Source organism: Zosterops lateralis (assembly GCF_965231275.1).
Source record: "Zosterops lateralis genome assembly, chromosome: 4".
Lineage (NCBI taxonomy): Eukaryota > Metazoa > Chordata > Aves > Passeriformes > Zosteropidae > Zosterops > Zosterops lateralis.
In genome coordinates this window covers 52,258,898-52,275,943 of record NC_139765.1, presented here as the reverse complement: position 1 = coordinate 52,275,943, position 17,046 = coordinate 52,258,898, and the positions used below count along the sequence as shown (strand labels likewise).

Below are 17,046 nucleotides of genomic sequence, written 5' to 3'. Positions count from 1 at the left end.
GCATGAGAAGAGAAAATAAGCTATTCCCTGCCTGGCAAGACAGAAAAAAAGTCTGTTTTTCTCCTCTACTTTAGATTCTAGACAGATAAAAACAACAGAAAGGCTGAGGCTGGAAGAGACTTCTGCAAGTCATCTAGTCCAACCTTTCACCGGAAGCAGAACAAAGTTCAGGTCTGGTAGCTCAGGATCTTGTCCTATGAAGTTGTGGAATATCTCCACAGATGGAGAAGACAAGGAAGAATTTTTAATTTTGTTCAATAAAATTATTTTGCTTATGTTTTCACATAAATGCCCCAAGTGGTTTTGAACATATATTCTATGTATATGTTTTGACTTCCCATGAAAGTCAACAGTGACTGGGAGAGCACCTGAAGTTTTTGTATTTTTTGCTGTCTAAAACCTGTTGTAATTACATAAACTTGTTATGAGGAAGGGCAGGGAGAGAAAGTCCTGAGAGGGCTGACATCTAGCCTTAGTTTAAAGCGAACACTTATCTTATCAACCTACTGTTAATAAACTCGCTAAAACAATAAAGACCCAGATTTAATTTTAACTTGCTTTACTGGCCTCCTTTAGCAATGGCTAAAGGTGATAGCTTGGAAAAATATTAATCAGAGTCAGCTATTTAAAGTCAGACATGTTTTTTGGCAGATTCTTCAGGAAAGTTCATCTAACGGCCAACAACCATGAAGATTCTTACCTACCTCCTGGCTTACCGAAGGTTCCTGCTCATTGTCCTCACCCCACTGCTTTTACTTCCACTTCCACTTATCATCAAAACCAAAGTAAGTGACTTGCTTGGAGAGAGAATATTTTTACACCTGCATGTAAAGACAGAGATTCACAGACCTTTTCAGATTAACAGGATCACAGATAGTTTGAGTTGGAAGGGACCTTAAATGAATAATGATGCAATTATTTTTGTCAACAAATTGTGATTAATTTTTTGTCAACTCAGTGTATTTTCACAGATAATGTAGAGAAGACAGCTTCAACATAAAATTCTGTACTGGATGCATGAAGCCCTGAATCACATATTTGTTTTCTAACAACATCTGTACTACATTGAAAATACTGTTCTCTTTATTATTTTTTGCACTCTTTTTAACAGCTCTGTATGATTGGCAATGGAGATAGATCGTCAGGAAAAAACTGCAATTACTTTTTGTTTAATGAAAGATTTTATGTTCATCATATTTTGTGTTGTCTGATAGGAAATTACTGAAATCAGTGATCTGACAAATTCCTTCTGGTTCCTAAATAGAGAAAAATCTATGACAGGACATCATAGTTTTATTTTATTTGAAATACAATCTGGCATTCACTAACTCTTGTGACAACTCCAAGCTGATGAAACAGCTATCTAACAGTGTCATTAATGGCTCTATTTGGTACAGCTCTGATGCCAGCAGAATGAAATGGAATTCTGTGATGTGGTATCATGTGTACATTGTACATACCATGTATGACAATACATAAAAATTTGGATCTGAAGTCCTTGCATCACAGTTTGATGATGGTTACAGAGTCATGTACTTCACACTCTCACAGCACTGTTCCAGTATTTCAGTTTCCTCTCTGAGAGGAAACTCATGGGAAATTCTTAATGTAGTAGGACTTAAGAGAGATGAAAATTTGCTAGGTGAATGGATACTTTCAAATTCTTTCATACATGACTAAAAATTCTTTTCCAAAATAAATTATAGCCACAGCTGACTGACTTAGGTTTAATATTGTTGTTTTCCAGTCAAAGATTCCAGACTCACATCATTAAGCTGTTCCTTTCCTAGCACAAACCATCTCTGCTGCTGTTGAGCAATTTCATGCCCTAACCAGAGGCATTAAGTGTTCCAAACCATTTTCCTTAAAAGCAGAAATATAAATCAAAAACTACACAAAAGAGATTTCTAATACTCTGGAAGAAACTAGGTTTACTTCACCTCATTATATTTGTCTGGGTTGCATTTTACAGGCAGCATTGAAAATTACTCTCCTGGAAGAAAACAAAACAAAAACAAAAACAAAAACAAACCAAAACAAAAAACAAACAAAACAAAACCACAAAAAACAAAACCACAAAAAACAAACAAACAAACAAACAAAAACAAAACACAAACAAACAAACAAACAAACAAACAAAAAGTCCTGATTTCAAGGAGTTGAAACTAAAGATACTCGCTAAAACTACAAGCCTTAAAAACAACAACTGGTTTATTGTCATTCTTGCATGATACCTTTTTTGTTAGATGTCATCCTTGCCTTATTGCTACTGATGACGAAAGTTCAGGAGAGAAAAAAATTTGACCAATTATTGACTGTGAGTACTCCTGGAGTCTTAAAGGTTTGCTTACAGAGGCAGAATGCTTTTGATTTGTAGGAATGCATAGCCTGGGAGTGCTCCAGGATGACCTAGATGATTAATTGTCCTTGAAGGAATAGGCAGCTGACTTTTTTTCCAATTTTCCGGAGTGATAGAATTTAAATAATTCTACTATCTCCTAAAAAAACCCTCTCTACACCTATTTTACTGACTGTGTTTCATTTCTCAGCAGGATTGTCAGTAGTACACAATAAATACCCTAAATGTTGGTCCTTTGACTCATACTTTTTCCAGATGTGGGGAATCTCTGTACTAATGGAGCTGTACATTTTGAATTGTGATTTTTTTTTTCTCCCCTGGATGATCATGTTTTTATTTGTGCCTTTTATATTCTAGGAAGCAGAATGTGCATACACATTGTTTGTAATTGCCATCTTTTGGCTCACAGAAGCTTTGCCACTGGCTGTTTCAGCTTTGCTCCCTGCCTTTATGTTCCCATTGTTCGGTATAATGGGATCCAAGCAGGTAACCTTTCTTTTTCTCTTTTTTATTCTGTGGATATCAGGAATCAAAACTCCAAAGAATGAAACACATAATTTTGAAATGTGTCAGGCATATCCATGGATTTGCTGAGGGCCAATCACGATAGCTCTGCCTCAAGACTTGCTTACCTGCTTTGTCTTCAGCACTTGTTCACATTTCTTTAATAATTTCTTCTAGATAGCCACTTAGTGGCTATCTAGAAGATAATAATCTAAGTCTAATAATAATCTAAGTCTAATGCTAATAGTAATCATAATCTAAGTCTATGCTTAAAGTTGTTATTTTACCTGTTGGATAGATGAAAAGTAACAAAATCAGTTAATTGCTGATTTAATATGTATATAAAATGTGACTGGTGATTTTAGGTTGTTCTAGCCTAAGCTTTATTTTTATGTTGTTTTAACCATATGGACTTTAGTACATTTATTCTTGAATCATTTGGTTAAATGAATTTACCAGTTCCAATGAACTTAACAGTTTAATTTTAAGTTAAAAAAGTATCTTTATTTATTTCACAATATATTCTGACTGAATTATTTAATTAAAGTGATATTAGCAAATGCTAAAGGAAATTCACTGTTTAATTTTTTTAAAAATGGATTTATTTTCCTCTTTGTTTTTTGTTTTTTAATTTTGTTTCAGGTAGCAGCCGCTTATTTTAAAGACTTTCATCTGCTGCTGATTGGAGTAATTTGTTTGGCAACATCAATAGAAAAATGGAATCTGCACAAAAGAGTGGCTTTAAAAATGGTGATGCTGGTGGGTGTCAACCCTGCATGGTATGTGCTAAACAATGTCTTGAAGGACAATAATACTTATGGAAAGCTGTGTATTCCAGAAATAATTGCCTACTGCGTTTTCCACAGTAGAAATCCTTTCTTTTATACTCAAGCAAAGTAGATATTTAAATTGATATGAGAGGTTTGTAGGTCACACTTTTAATATTTTGCTGAAATCCAAATTGGAAGTTCTCTGCAGTGCTTCTGTTCATAATAAGGATCCTTCTGAACAAAAAGTATGATTAGTTTGTGAATAATAAAGGGGTCCTGTTCCTTTTCGTTAGAATATTCCCACCCATGCCTACAACATAAAATCTGTTCTGTGCTGAATTTTTTTTTTTATTTCATTAGTGTTTTCAAAATTCTGGACATTCCTGAAAATACAAAAGGAGTTCAAATACACAGTGAAGGGGGGAAACATCAGAAAACTAAGCAGGTGATGGGGAAGGAAAAACACATTAATATAATGTCTTAACTTAAGGTGTTTTCCTTTGTCTACATATGGAAAAAAATCAAAGAATAGACATTTCCTCACCTATGTGAGATGACAATTGAAAAGAAGTCACACTCTCTTCTTACTATCGACATCTTAGGAAGTGAAAAAATCTTTCTTTGCTTACTTTATAAACTTGCAGAAAAGGTTTAGGCTGACAGAGGTGTCTTTCAGTGTAGCAGTAAGGCTGCACATAAGATCTATGGAGCAAGTTTAGCTTCTCAGAGTACATCATGCTCACGACTCCTTGCCAGGAAGCAGAAAGGAAGCAAATGGTCAGAAAACCAGAAACCCCAGGTCTTAAAAATAAGATGCCTCAAGGGATTTAACTAATAACGCTTCATAGAAATGCTAGATTATTTTTATTCCTCAGTAATTTGACTGACCTAATTTTAAATATTGCACATACTTTGATTTAGTTCTACCTCTTTTGATAGCTGGTAGCTTTCTGTTTGGAAAAAATTCCCCTTACATTCTTGCTCTACTGCCTCCCATTATCCTAAGCTGTATTCTTGTGCTATGCAAGTTTAGTTATTTCAACTTCTCTTTTGAACACTCCTAAACTCTCATCTTTTAGCTGAAATGTTGAAAGGGAGAACACAAGTGGATGCTGTGCTTTGCTAAGCTGAACATTGCTGGGGAGCTTGCTCTGAACAGTCAAACATGAAGCCAGCATCTGAGGATACCTAAAGCAAATCCAGAGAGTTGTAACCCTGAGGAAGCATCCTTCATATCTATCACGATTCCTCATCATGACAAAAGGATGATCAAATGATGAAATGATTTGTGAAGGAGAGGATCTACCACCTCTCCGCATCTGGTGCTCACAGCTGTGCCCAGGGCAGGCACGGTGCTGCTCTCTGCACACTCCCTGGCACAGACCCCAGGCAGCCCGTGCACACTGCAGCCTCAGCCAGGCCAGGGCAGAGAGAGAGATCACTGCACGAGACCTCTGCATTAGAGGTCATAAAGGGTGCAGCAGCCAAAGTAAAACAGCAAGAGACTTCTGGATTCTGCACTGCATATTCTTCTGGAGAAATTGATGGGGGTCACAAATATGTGGCCAGCAGGACCATGATAAAGAGAGTCTCCCAGCACTCAACGCTGGTGAGGTTGTACCTCAAATCCTGTGTTCAGTTCTGGGCTCCTCACTACAAGATAGACATTGAGAGGCTGGTGCAAGTCCAGAGAAGGACAATGAAGCTCATGAAAGATCTGAAGCACAAGTCTTACGAGGAGCACCTGAGGGAGCTAGGTTTGTTTAGTCTGGAGAAAAAGCATTGCAGAGGTGACATTATCACTGTCTACGACTCTCTGAAAGGAGGCTGTAGCCAAGGGAAGGTCAGCCTCTTTTCAGGTGAAAAGTGAAAGGACAAGGACGGCTTCAAGTCTGGCCAGAGGAGGATTAGACTGGATAATAGGAAAAACTTCTTCAGTGAATGGTTGGTCAGGCATTGGAACTGCATGCCAAGGGAAGTGATTGAGTCATCATCCCTGGAAGTATTTGAAGATGTGTACGTGTGGCACTTAAGGACATAGTTTAATAGAGGACTTGACAGTGTTATGTTTATGGTTGGACTTGATGATCTTAAGGGTTTTTCACAGCCCAGATTATTCTATGATCCTCTAAAGGCTTTCATTTGTCATTTGAGCTGTGCAGTAAAGTCTGCCAACTATCAGAGAAAGGTGAATATGTCTATGCAACTTGCAAGGACTAGAAAGGGTAATAAAATACAGGTTGTGCACTACAAAGCCAAGAGTGACTTTATAGTTGGGTATAATGCGTAAGATTTCATGAGCAATATTTTTTAACAATCTCATGGGGAAAATAATTCAGAAAAACTGGGGATAAACAGGATAAGATATATTTTATTATTTTGCAATCACTTTTAGACCCTCTCAGTAGGGCCCACCACGTTGTACCAAATGGTCACCTGACCATCAATCCATCTAATGCTGGAAATTTATGATGAATAGTATTGAAATACATTAGGGAATGTCTTCATTTATTTTTATTTTTAAATTCCCTTTCAAGTTCTACTAAAATAACACTTTTGTACAGTGTGAAAATTCATATTCAGTGTGCTTATTCTGACCCATATTTTGTGCATAAGAAACAATTCTTCTTAAACTCCTGTCTGAGGTCCTAATCAAAAACTGCCTAAATTAATGAGTTTTACACTACAAATGACAATTTGTGCTGGATCAGGTCTGTGACTTCCTAGTCTACAGATCATTTGATCACTACACAATAAAAAGTGTACAGGGAAAGACAAGGTTCTCCTATTGAGAAAAAAATCCAGCTTGAAATGTTGTTGCTATTAGCTGAAATAAAAGGCTATTAGAGAGATTTTGGTGGTATTTTTATATAATCAAATAATGTTTGCCTTATTTTTATATAATTTCTATAATGGCTTCATGTACTAAGTAAAGCTGACATTTTTTGTGAAGCTTCTGATCAAGTCTGGGCAAAGTACTTTTCAAATTTCACAGATGTCTTCTGAGATAAATACCACCATTGCCCCACTAAGTTCTCTTGCTGTGATGATGCATGGCAAGTGTTTGCCAAGGTAATGTCACTGACAGAACCTTTGAACAGGCAGTCAAGAGGACTGTTCACACTTCCAACTCCAAGAAATGCATTATAAACAACATTGTGACCTATGTTCTAAATTTACAATCCAACTTCACCAGATATGACATTGAATGTTTGATTTTTCAGTCATTAATGCAATTCAGTGTATTGCATTACTGATTTTAGTAAACTTAGAAAAAGCTGAGCCAAGACCAGATTAATGAATTGTAATTACCTTCCCTTTCCTATTTAATACTGAAGATGACAATTATTGAAATCCAAATAATGCCTACAATTGTCTTGGTGATCTGAATAAGAACTAAGTTTTGTACCACTTACTGAATTTTTAGTATTTCTTCCTATAACAACTTAACTGGTATATCTAGAGGACTTAACAGTCTAAGGGATAACTCCAGGGTTTTGACCTAGACTGTACAATATGAGATTAATAACATCAGCAGTATAGTCATTTTAACTTTCATTTGAATTTGTGACATGCATGGTGCTCTTTCTTCAAAGATGGTTCAAATACAGTATAATTCTGTAAATAAATATTATTGCGTCTGCTTCACTTTATAACATATTTGAACCTCTAAACTATGATCATTTCAGTGTCTTAGATGGAGACAATTTTAATTCAAAAATGTTTTCAGAATTCCAAGCTTTAAATTTTCAGTGTTTCACCATTACTGTTGAGGAAGTTCTCTATTTATATTAAGTAGAGTGACGATAGGAGGTGTTACTGTAGCAGTCACAGACTCTTCTCTCCTATTCCAGGCTTACGCTGGGTTTCATGGTTAGCTGTGCCTTCTTGTCGATGTGGCTCAGCAACACCTCTGCTGCTGCCATGGTGATGCCAATTGTAGAAGCTGTAGCTCAGCAGATCACCAGAGCAGAAACAGAAGCTGATGAGCTGGAGATGTCCTGCTCTAACGGCTCCATCAACCCAGCGCTGGAGCTGGACGGTAGGCATGCCCTGCAGCTCTGTCCCTGCCACCCTCACTCGGCAGAAATGAACACAGCAAGCACAATTAAAGGCCCAGAGAGGTACTGGCATCATCACATGCTTCCCTGTGAGAGTTCCCTTGGATTACTGTATGTGAGCTCTCCCATGATCACAAAGATAAATTAAAACTGAGCAGGTGCAAAAGGTGGCAGCTGGATGAGAGGAGGGGAAAAGGGAAGGGGCTGGCTTATCAGCCTCTCTTATCAGTTTTATAAGATGGCTGGAAAGAAATATGACTACAGGCTATAGATAAACTAAGGCTTAAATGTTAGCACAAGAAAGGAGCTCTTTAAGCTATAGGATAGTGTTGGAAGAAGAGCTGTATCTAAGCTGATTACCTACACAGTTGGATGTAAATTAGAAATATTTCTCTTCATTAGAAGATTCAGATTCCAAGAAACAGGAGTCATGAAGGAGTAGGGCACAAATCAACTGTTTCTGAGATTGGTGCTTGCAAATGTATTGATGGGATGATATGAAGTTGAGTGCATGGGATGAGACATGCTGATGGAACCTTTCTAGTTTTACTCCCTTAAATGCTTTTCTGTTTTTGCATCACTATCTTACAGAAAATATAGGAGAATACGAAAACCCAGATTGGAAAGAGAAAGAAAAACGAGTTAATGGGTAATTGTTATTAATTTAGTAAATTCTGTTCTAATAATTCATCTAAATAGAATATCTGTTTGTTACAATATATGCCTTTGTTTTTCCAGATATAACAACAATGTGGGTAGTACTGTATGCACAGTTGAAAATGAAAACGAAAAAGGAAATGAACAGGTACTTAAGGTGTCTTTTTATCATGCAGTGAAGCTTAGTTTTAACCTAAATCTCACTTCTATGCCCCAACTAAAATGGCACAGGTTGCAATGAAGCTGGTTACATGTGAATAAGAAATACACCTGTAGTCACACACACTTTTTGCTTGTATAGCTGTTTATTTACTGTTTTTGTCCTCTCATTTCACACTAGTTAAAGCAACCTCACCAGAGTACAAACTCTATCTATCAGGTGTGTGTGTATATGTATCACTCTATACAGAGGCAGTTCTGTAAAGACTAAGATCAGGGAAAGGACTTCAGGATTTAATTCTGCCTCCTTTTCCTTTACATTAATAATTGCATTACCAGTGTAACTGCAAACCAAACCACACTGCAGACAACTAAATTGCCAGTAAATTGTCTGGCTTTTCTGAGATATCCTCGAGTTCTATTTTTGTGCTTGATGATGAGACCTTCTTATACATTAATTGGTGTATATACTTTCTAAGCAGAACCTACCACCTGCTGAAGCAGAGAGAAAAAGCAAAAAGGACAAATACAGTGGGATTTTCAAAGTGATGTGCTTATGTGTGGCTTATTCTGCTACCATTGGAGGACTGACCACAATCACAGGAACATCGACTAATCTGATTTTCACTGAGCACTTCAATTCGTAAGAGACTATAACATATTACTTGTATTCTTCTTAGCCCAGAATTTTAATGTTGTTTCTTGAGTTCTCATATGGCTCTTCTAAAACACATTAGAAACCTTGCCCTTTGATTTTATATAATTTGATTACATTGCTTTTCTTAATTGTTAGGAGATAAAAAGAAATTGCATGTTTGTATTTGCTTTACACGGGGAAAGTCTATCAGTGATCTGCCAACACATGCAACAAGATGACCATTGTTTGATTAAGTAGTACTTCATTATTTGGGTAGTAGATTATTCTGAGAAGGAAAGCAATACTTAGCATGAATACAACGTGCACTATCTAAAGATGTGTTATTAATTTCTAAGTGCACTAGGAAATAAGTTCAGTCTGCTTAGCAAAGAGCATCAGGAAACTTTCAAGAGGCTAAATGCTGTTGAAATGAGAAATCTGGGTCCATTAATCAACAAAAAGGCAAATAATTTCAAGGCAATCTGAAACTGCATTCAATGGAACAATGTTTTAAGGTTTTCCAAAGCATTTTTAATATTCATTTTCTTATCTATGTAGAGCTACTTTGAAAAGAGAACTGAATTTCATTCCAAACTCCTTGAAATCCAATGGTTCTTGCTGATGATTTTTTTCTTCTCCAAATTGCCACTGTCAGAAATACTCCTACTTCAATTTTGAAATAAAACAAAATAAAGCAAAATCCTTTTTTACCCTCCATCCACTGTTTTGTATTGCACGTTACAAAATTGTTGAAGACCAGTTATTGATAATATTTTCTAGTGTTTCCCTGCAAAGTGTTTATTGTTATTAACATTAAATCACTGTAGAAAGAGGATTATTAAAATCAATCACACTCATTCATTTTCCAAAAGAAACAAGTCTAAAAAATAAATCAGTGTGCCCTGTGCATCCTTGCTTCAGTCAAGACCTGTAGTAGACAATCCAACAATAGCAGATCTATGAAATAGATTTAAAAAAAAAAAAACATTTAAACTGATCATCAATTCTACCTGAGGAATATTTGCTCTGGAGATGAAGAATACCTAACTTCAATATTCAGATTACTAGAAATAGTTACACAAATATTTATCCTGTATAATAACGTGACTACAATAAACTAATATTTTGTAATGGAAACAACTCTTTAGTATAAAGTTTTTAAGAGCTTGTTTTGTTGCTCGATAAGAAATTTTGGCACATATTTCAGGAAAGATCATAAACCCTTTAGGATGTGATGAAATATTAGATCATTACTATGCTGATGTCAGTTTTTTCTTATCTTGAAATTTTTACATTCAAAAATCGATGTGGCTAACCATGTAATAAGAGGTACATAGCCGTGTAATCAATAAATTATGTAACAGCACAATGCCTTATATTTTCTGTATTGTTATATTGAGAGTTTCATTCTCCCATCATTATGTACAGTTGCAACTTAGAGCATTACCTCAAAAAAAGACAGATGTTTAGGTTTGGTCCCTGCTGGCCAAACCATTGCTTTATTTGCAATATATATAAGCATCATAGTAAATATAGATCAAGCCTAAAATTTGCACAAAACTTGAGAAAGCATTTATAATAAACACTTAAAGCTTCAAAACCCTATGGAACCATCAAAATTATTTTCCTTCTAGCAAGACCTGAAAAAAAAAGATTAATTACTGGAAATAGTCATTAGGATGCCCTCTGTCTGGACATTTTTTCTTTTCCTTTCCATCTGATTTTTGCATCAAGAAGAAAAGTTGCTCAAGGAGACTTGAATTTTCTCACTTCTAGTATTAAAAGCTCCCTCAGTAGAGCTGGAGGAGCTCAAAGAAAGAGTAACTTCTGTTCACAAAGTAAATTGGAAAACAGGCTGGTTTTACTCTGCCTTTTTGCCTATCTGGCATCAATCAAATTCAACAGTAAAGCAATTTTTTCAGAGAACCAAAGCCCTTCTTTTCTTAAATGCACATGGAAGGGAGATCTCTGCTTGAATGACCCACATTTACAAATAGTAGATTGAGACAGTCTCAAAGAGACAAGGTGAGTGGAGAGATAATCCACCTGGCCAATGAACACTAATAAGAATTAGTAATAATGATTTTGATTTTAATCAATTTTGATTCATTTATGGAAGTCTAAACAATACAAGTTTCAGCATTGCTTCCACTGTTGTCTTCTACATTCACTGGACTTTTTTAATTTGAGTATAATTTCTTGTACAAAAGTCTCATCTCAAAACACTCCCTTCTTTCTTGTTTCTTTGTAGTCCTAACAGCCCTTAGGCTGTGCATGGCCCTCCCTTGCTTACTGAACTCACTTTAGACATATGTCAGTCAGTGTCAGATGCCCAGACCTGTTGATAATCCATTGCTCGAACAACTGGCACAGCTGGTTCCTGTAGTGGTCATGATGATCCAGAATGGGATGGGAGGGTGAGGCAAGAGGATACCACAGGCCACTTTATGCTAATGTCTGCTGTCAGCCACTCTCCTGCAGCTTTCTGGCAATTCTTACAAGTCTTCATTCATTTGCAAAGATGAATTTTTTTTTTTTTTTTTTTTTTTTTGCTTTCTTCCAGACGTTACCCAGGTTGCCAGTGCATCAATTTTGGATCCTGGTTTATCCTTTCCATCCCCATTGCAGTTATTATTCTTCTGCTCTCCTGGGTCTGGCTCCAGTGGCTTTTCCTTGGGTTTGAGTAAGTGAATGGTATAATCAATAAAACTAAAGGTTATTGATATAAAAGATAATTTGTACCAGGAGTAAATATTGCATCTTAGTTTAATAGGCTCAATAGGAGGAAAACGCAGCAACAGTGATTTTGTGACCTTGATTAATATGGCTCAATCTCTGAATGGGACAAGAATATTCTAAAATAAGGATCCTGGACTATTCAGCCCAGTGTGAAAAGTCCATATGACAAACGGGTGTACTCAGTCCTTTATAATATACACACACCATCATTAATCAGTGCATGTGTGCAGGACAGAAGAATACTGAAATCATATACAATTTTTTGACTGAAAGAGTCATAGGAATGCATCCTTTATTGGATTGAGGCATTGGTTTGAATACTTGAACAATGTCTGTTACAAACTGGATGACTGTATTTGTAAATTTGAGGTAAGAAACTTCTGCTTTTCCTAAATTTATATTTGGTGGTGGTGTGGTAGGGCTTCAGTTTCTCCACAGGGCTCGGGCTTTTATGGTTTTGGAGAAGACAATACTTCCTTTGGGATGATTCTTCAAAGCCTTTTTCTCCATGAGTTCATTAACCTCTGGAGAGATAGGTGGGACACCAATCTCCCAAAATTACATGGCTACTTACGGTGCACAATATGGAAAGTGAGACTAGTTTTAAGCAGACAGAATCATCCCATGCTTACCACTTTATATGTGAACATTTATAGTTTCGTTTTCTTGTTTTGATAATGTTCTTTTTAACATTGTGTAAGAGTCTTATCCAAGAATGAAAACTCAGCTTGTAGCAAACACTCTGCTGATCAATATGTAAGTTACACATGTGATAAAAAAATTTCATTCAAAAACAAAGTAAAGCAAAACCATAGATTTAAAGATAATTTAATTAAAGAGAGTTATATATTTGATTTTTTCAACTGGTTTGTATGATTAAAGTTTCATTCTTCCTGGCCAAATGAGCTGATCAATAACAGGACATACTTTGTTGCTGCCTCTGTCAATCTCCCACTGGGCATTGTCAATTCCAATATGCTCAGTTTGGTGTGTGATAACTAAATGGGAGATACTGCATTCTAAAGTGACAATTTTACATTTGTTAAGTGCTATTGGTAACTGGAATGGTTGGACACTTCTTTCTATATAGACAACTCATCATTCAATACTGCGGCTTTACATTCCAGTTTTAAAAACATGTTCAAGTGTGGCAAGAAGAAAACAGCTAGAGAAGAGGCTTCATCACAGGTGATTCAGGAGGAGTACAAGAAACTTGGACCAATTAGGTATTTCAAACTATGAATCTGCAAAAAAGAGCAGGTAAATCCAAGTGTCAATTCAGGAAAATTTATAATTCATTCTACTTCTGCTATAGCTACCCAGAAACTGTTACACTTGTCCTGTTCATTCTAATGACCCTCCTGTGGTTCACCAGAGATCCTGGCTTCATCCCAGGATGGTCTTCACTTTTCCCAAAGTAAGTGGTCTCTTTTGATAAACCAACAAGAACCGTACTGTGCCTTAACTACATACTTTATTTTCTTACCTATTTTAAAAAATTAGAATATTTTCCATATTTCAGAAATATGCAAGGACAAACTTTTTTGCTGCAAACTTTTGTAGTGTATACTGAAGATAAACTCCAGAAACTTTACATATGCACGTGAGCAATAGCTGAAATGTGTTATACTTGTTATAGGATAAAATATAGTGCCTCCTAAGAGGGGTTATTACTAGATTTTGGGGTTAGTACGGTGAGGGGAAAAGGCATAATAATTGATGCCAAAGTACCCCACTTCCTCATCCAATGTAAAATTTAAAGAATAAATCTGGTTAGAATTTTTTGATCTACTACCCTTAGTGACAGCACACTTATATGCATACAGGCCAACATTTTCTGCTTTGACAGCTGAAACTAATGATCGGAATTACTGTCCATTCATACATAAATAATTCCCTTAAAGTCATAGTTCAACTAAATGCCAAAAAGTCAAGAACTCTTGTAATTTTTTTGCCTTCTGCTGCAACTTCTCCAGGATCACCTGGATTTCTTTCCCTAAGTAATCAGTCAGTCTTACAGGAACTTATATTACCATGATATCTCCTTTTCTCTTTCTGTAATTACTGTAATTTCAGTTCTGTTTTTCTGTGGTAAAATTTCAAGTTTTGCTCTGGAGTGGGGGGAAGTAGTTGCAGGATTGAGACAAGTAAGACTTAATGCCATTTAGGTCCTTATGGATTTAACATTTATTACTGGCTATCCCAAAGGCCAGTTCTAGACTAGGAGGGTAATTTTCCATTTTGTTTTCTTGTGTGTTTGTGATAAATGACATGTGAACACACATACATCATGTCTTCTTCCTTTAAATATATTTCCACCACTTACACACCTTCCAAGTGCACTTCCAGAAAGTCTGGGAGGGGATGTCACAAGGAATAATAGTAGCATTTTGAACACTTAAAGTGTAACACAAAATTATTTTGTTCAAAAAATTTTAAAAGTGTATTAAAAACTAAGATTGTTTTAAAAATATTTACTTTTAATCATCAGAAAAAATTGAAGAAGAACATTTGTTTTTCCCTTACAAGAACAGCAGAGCTGATTGTCACTGTCTCATATGAAACACTGTACTCTTGAAAGGGTTTTGGAGTGGTGACCTAATTAAGCAATCAGCTAGCTAAGAAATCAGGCTGGGTTGGCTTCTCTTCCTGCTTCCTACCAACACCCAGTGGTCACCCAGCATTGTTTAAAGTGCTACATATTAAAATGAAAAAAAGGCACTGTAAAACACCTTTCAAATATGAGACTTATGGTTCAAACGACTTTTTTTTTCCATGCAGAGAGCTACATATTCCTGTTTGAAACTGGTTATCATTGTCTGAGAATTTTGTTCATTGGTAGAGAAAAACAGAACATTCTCAAAAATGAGCAGCGTTACAGGTTCTGCACAGGGATGTCACTTTGTGGATGTCCTCTAATGTTGTCCTTGAAAAGAACTGCAAGCATGAGTCAGATCACATTAGGCCGGATTCTGTTGTAATTTGCGTGAGGTAATGTGAAAAGAAACAAAGCTTTCCTTATGCACTTGAAGAGGAAAGAAAGCATTTCTTCCTATTCATACCCTGACTATTTCTAGATAGCTTTAATTTATCAATCAATTATATTTACAGGCATAAACCCAGTAAATTAGGTTAATACTTTCTGAGCAACAAAAACTTCTCAGTGAAAATACATGAGTGGAGCATAGGGTCAGAACAGGTACAGCTGTGAGCAATGCACCCAAACAAGAGCAACAACAAAGAAATGGGAAAAACTCCTCAGATCTTATGAACTGTTCCTGTGATGTCCAAGAGGCTTGTAGCAGTGCCCTGAATTGCAGGTCGCATCTCTTACACACTTGTTCCCTAAGGCCCCTGCATATAAAACTGCTCAGTGTTTTGGATTTAAGTACAGAGATAGGAATGTGCCCAACTTCTTTAAGTTTATGATACAGGAAACAACTATAAGGAAATATTATCCACCCTTACAGAAATCTGATAGTACTTGCTTTCCACAGAGTTTTATCCCTCAGTCTCAAGAAGGCCTAAGGGAAGTTCTGCCACCTGAAAAAGGTTTTTACCTGATGAAAAACCAATATGTCACTCCTAGACTAGTGAGTGCATCCTGTTAGGTGGGAATTGCACCACCCTCAAGGTCTAAGACCAGAAAGGGCTCTCTGATCCTTTATCCTAACGTGCTGAAATCAAGAGTTACATTGTTCTTTGTGTGTTAAACCTAGTAGGAATTTATTTTATCAGAACCTGAATTTCCAGAAAGAAACCAGGCTTGATGTTAGGGTGGCGCAGCCCAGGTTCCTCAGATTTTGGAATTTGCTAATTTCCTTGGTAGTCATATGTGTTGTCAAACTGAAAAAGACAAAGTAGCATTGCTTTCTGTCTGAATATAGCTTCCAGCTATCTATTTTTGTCTTTCTCTGTTGGATTAAAAACTCTTCTCTGCTTTAAAAGTATACGTATCTTGTGATTATATCACCTTATAACCTTTTGCTTGACAAACTAAATGAAATGTTTAACTCTTTGTTTCAAACAAAATTTTCCATCACTCTCACCACCCATGTTCATGTTCTCACACCCTTATGTGCATCCTCACATTACTGAATATCCCTTTAATATGCAGACACTGATGTTTTTGAAATCCTAGCAGAAACACCACTGTTTAGTAATGTTACCCTCATATTTTTTAAGAGCGACTTTTTGTCAGCAAATTTTTAATCCACATTTCTGCTGTAGCAGTATTGAGTAGACCCCATTATTTTCAGCTTTATCAGATGCCTTTTAAAAATACATTACCTCTACCAGGATAATAAATAATTTTAATAAATATTGCGTAACCCTACAGGGAGCAGCGCAGGGTAAAAATGCCTGTTTCCTCCTCATCTATTGACAGCACAGGATCACACATCATTTCTGCTACAGCAGGTTCCTTCTATGCCCTGGTCTGATTCCAGGCTGTAGGAGTTCAATTAGAGGAGTTCCAGGTTGGCCTTTGACCTTTGGGTTTATGAGCCTCATAAGAAACAGAAAGTTCAACACCAAGCTACAGCTGATTACATCTGATGTAGGCAAGGTGGGCTTCCTTCACTCTTCCTCAGATTATTGCCAGAATGTACTGTATATTTTCTTCATGATTTACTGCTTTCTTTACTTCTAATACAAGACCACTATGTATTTTTGTCTACAGCCATGTTCTCTACAGTGATCTCAGTTGGAGTCATTGTGAGATCTCCTGAATCAACATTTTTGCTTCCTTATAGCCCAATCAGATTTGCAGTCTTATAAGCAGGTAGATGTTGTATATGCAGTTGTATTGCCACTTGGATAAATAGACCTTAAAAAACATTTATCTGAAAATTTAATAATGATTGAAGAGCTTCTGTTTGGAATGGCATCACATGTGTGTCCTCATAACAGTTTGACTGATGGTAGGATGTTGTGTGTGTTCCAAGCAGGTTTTTTGGGAATAGTATTTTCCATCAAGAGTACTAAGTTTGTGAGCAAAAAGGTGCACTCCCTAGTTCAACTAGAGTAAGTGCAAAGTCCTGCACCTGGAGAGGAACAATCCCTGCAGAAAGGGGGCTGCAGGGTCACCTTGACAAAGTTTAAAGCTACATGGGAGGGAGCAAAGAGGAAAGACTCAGGCTCTTCTTAGAGGGGCTCAGT

The 17,046-nt window shown here is 36.5% G+C and overlaps 1 protein-coding gene across 3 annotated transcripts in view; it reads left to right on the top strand.

Moving 5' to 3' along the window:
- Positions 1-660: 660 nt before the first annotated feature.
- Positions 661-17,046, top strand: part of SLC13A1 (solute carrier family 13 member 1) — a 28,204-nt gene continuing 11,818 nt past the window's right edge. For 2 of the 3 annotated variants that reach the window (XM_083859281.1, XM_083859279.1), the window contains exons 1-10: positions 661-785; positions 2,717-2,845; positions 3,506-3,642; positions 7,488-7,675; positions 8,286-8,343; positions 8,433-8,499; positions 8,990-9,153; positions 11,711-11,830; positions 13,014-13,112; positions 13,202-13,303. In XM_083859281.1, the coding sequence (XP_083715407.1) occupies positions 687-785; positions 2,717-2,845; positions 3,506-3,642; positions 7,488-7,675; positions 8,286-8,343; positions 8,433-8,499; positions 8,990-9,153; positions 11,711-11,830; positions 13,014-13,112; positions 13,202-13,303 (1,163 nt within the window). In that variant the 5' untranslated portion in view covers positions 661-686. The remainder of the gene's footprint in view (positions 786-2,716; positions 2,846-3,505; positions 3,643-7,487; positions 7,676-8,285; positions 8,344-8,432; positions 8,500-8,989; positions 9,154-11,710; positions 11,831-13,013; positions 13,113-13,201; positions 13,304-17,046) is intronic. The other variant, XM_083859280.1, reaches the window with a different exon arrangement.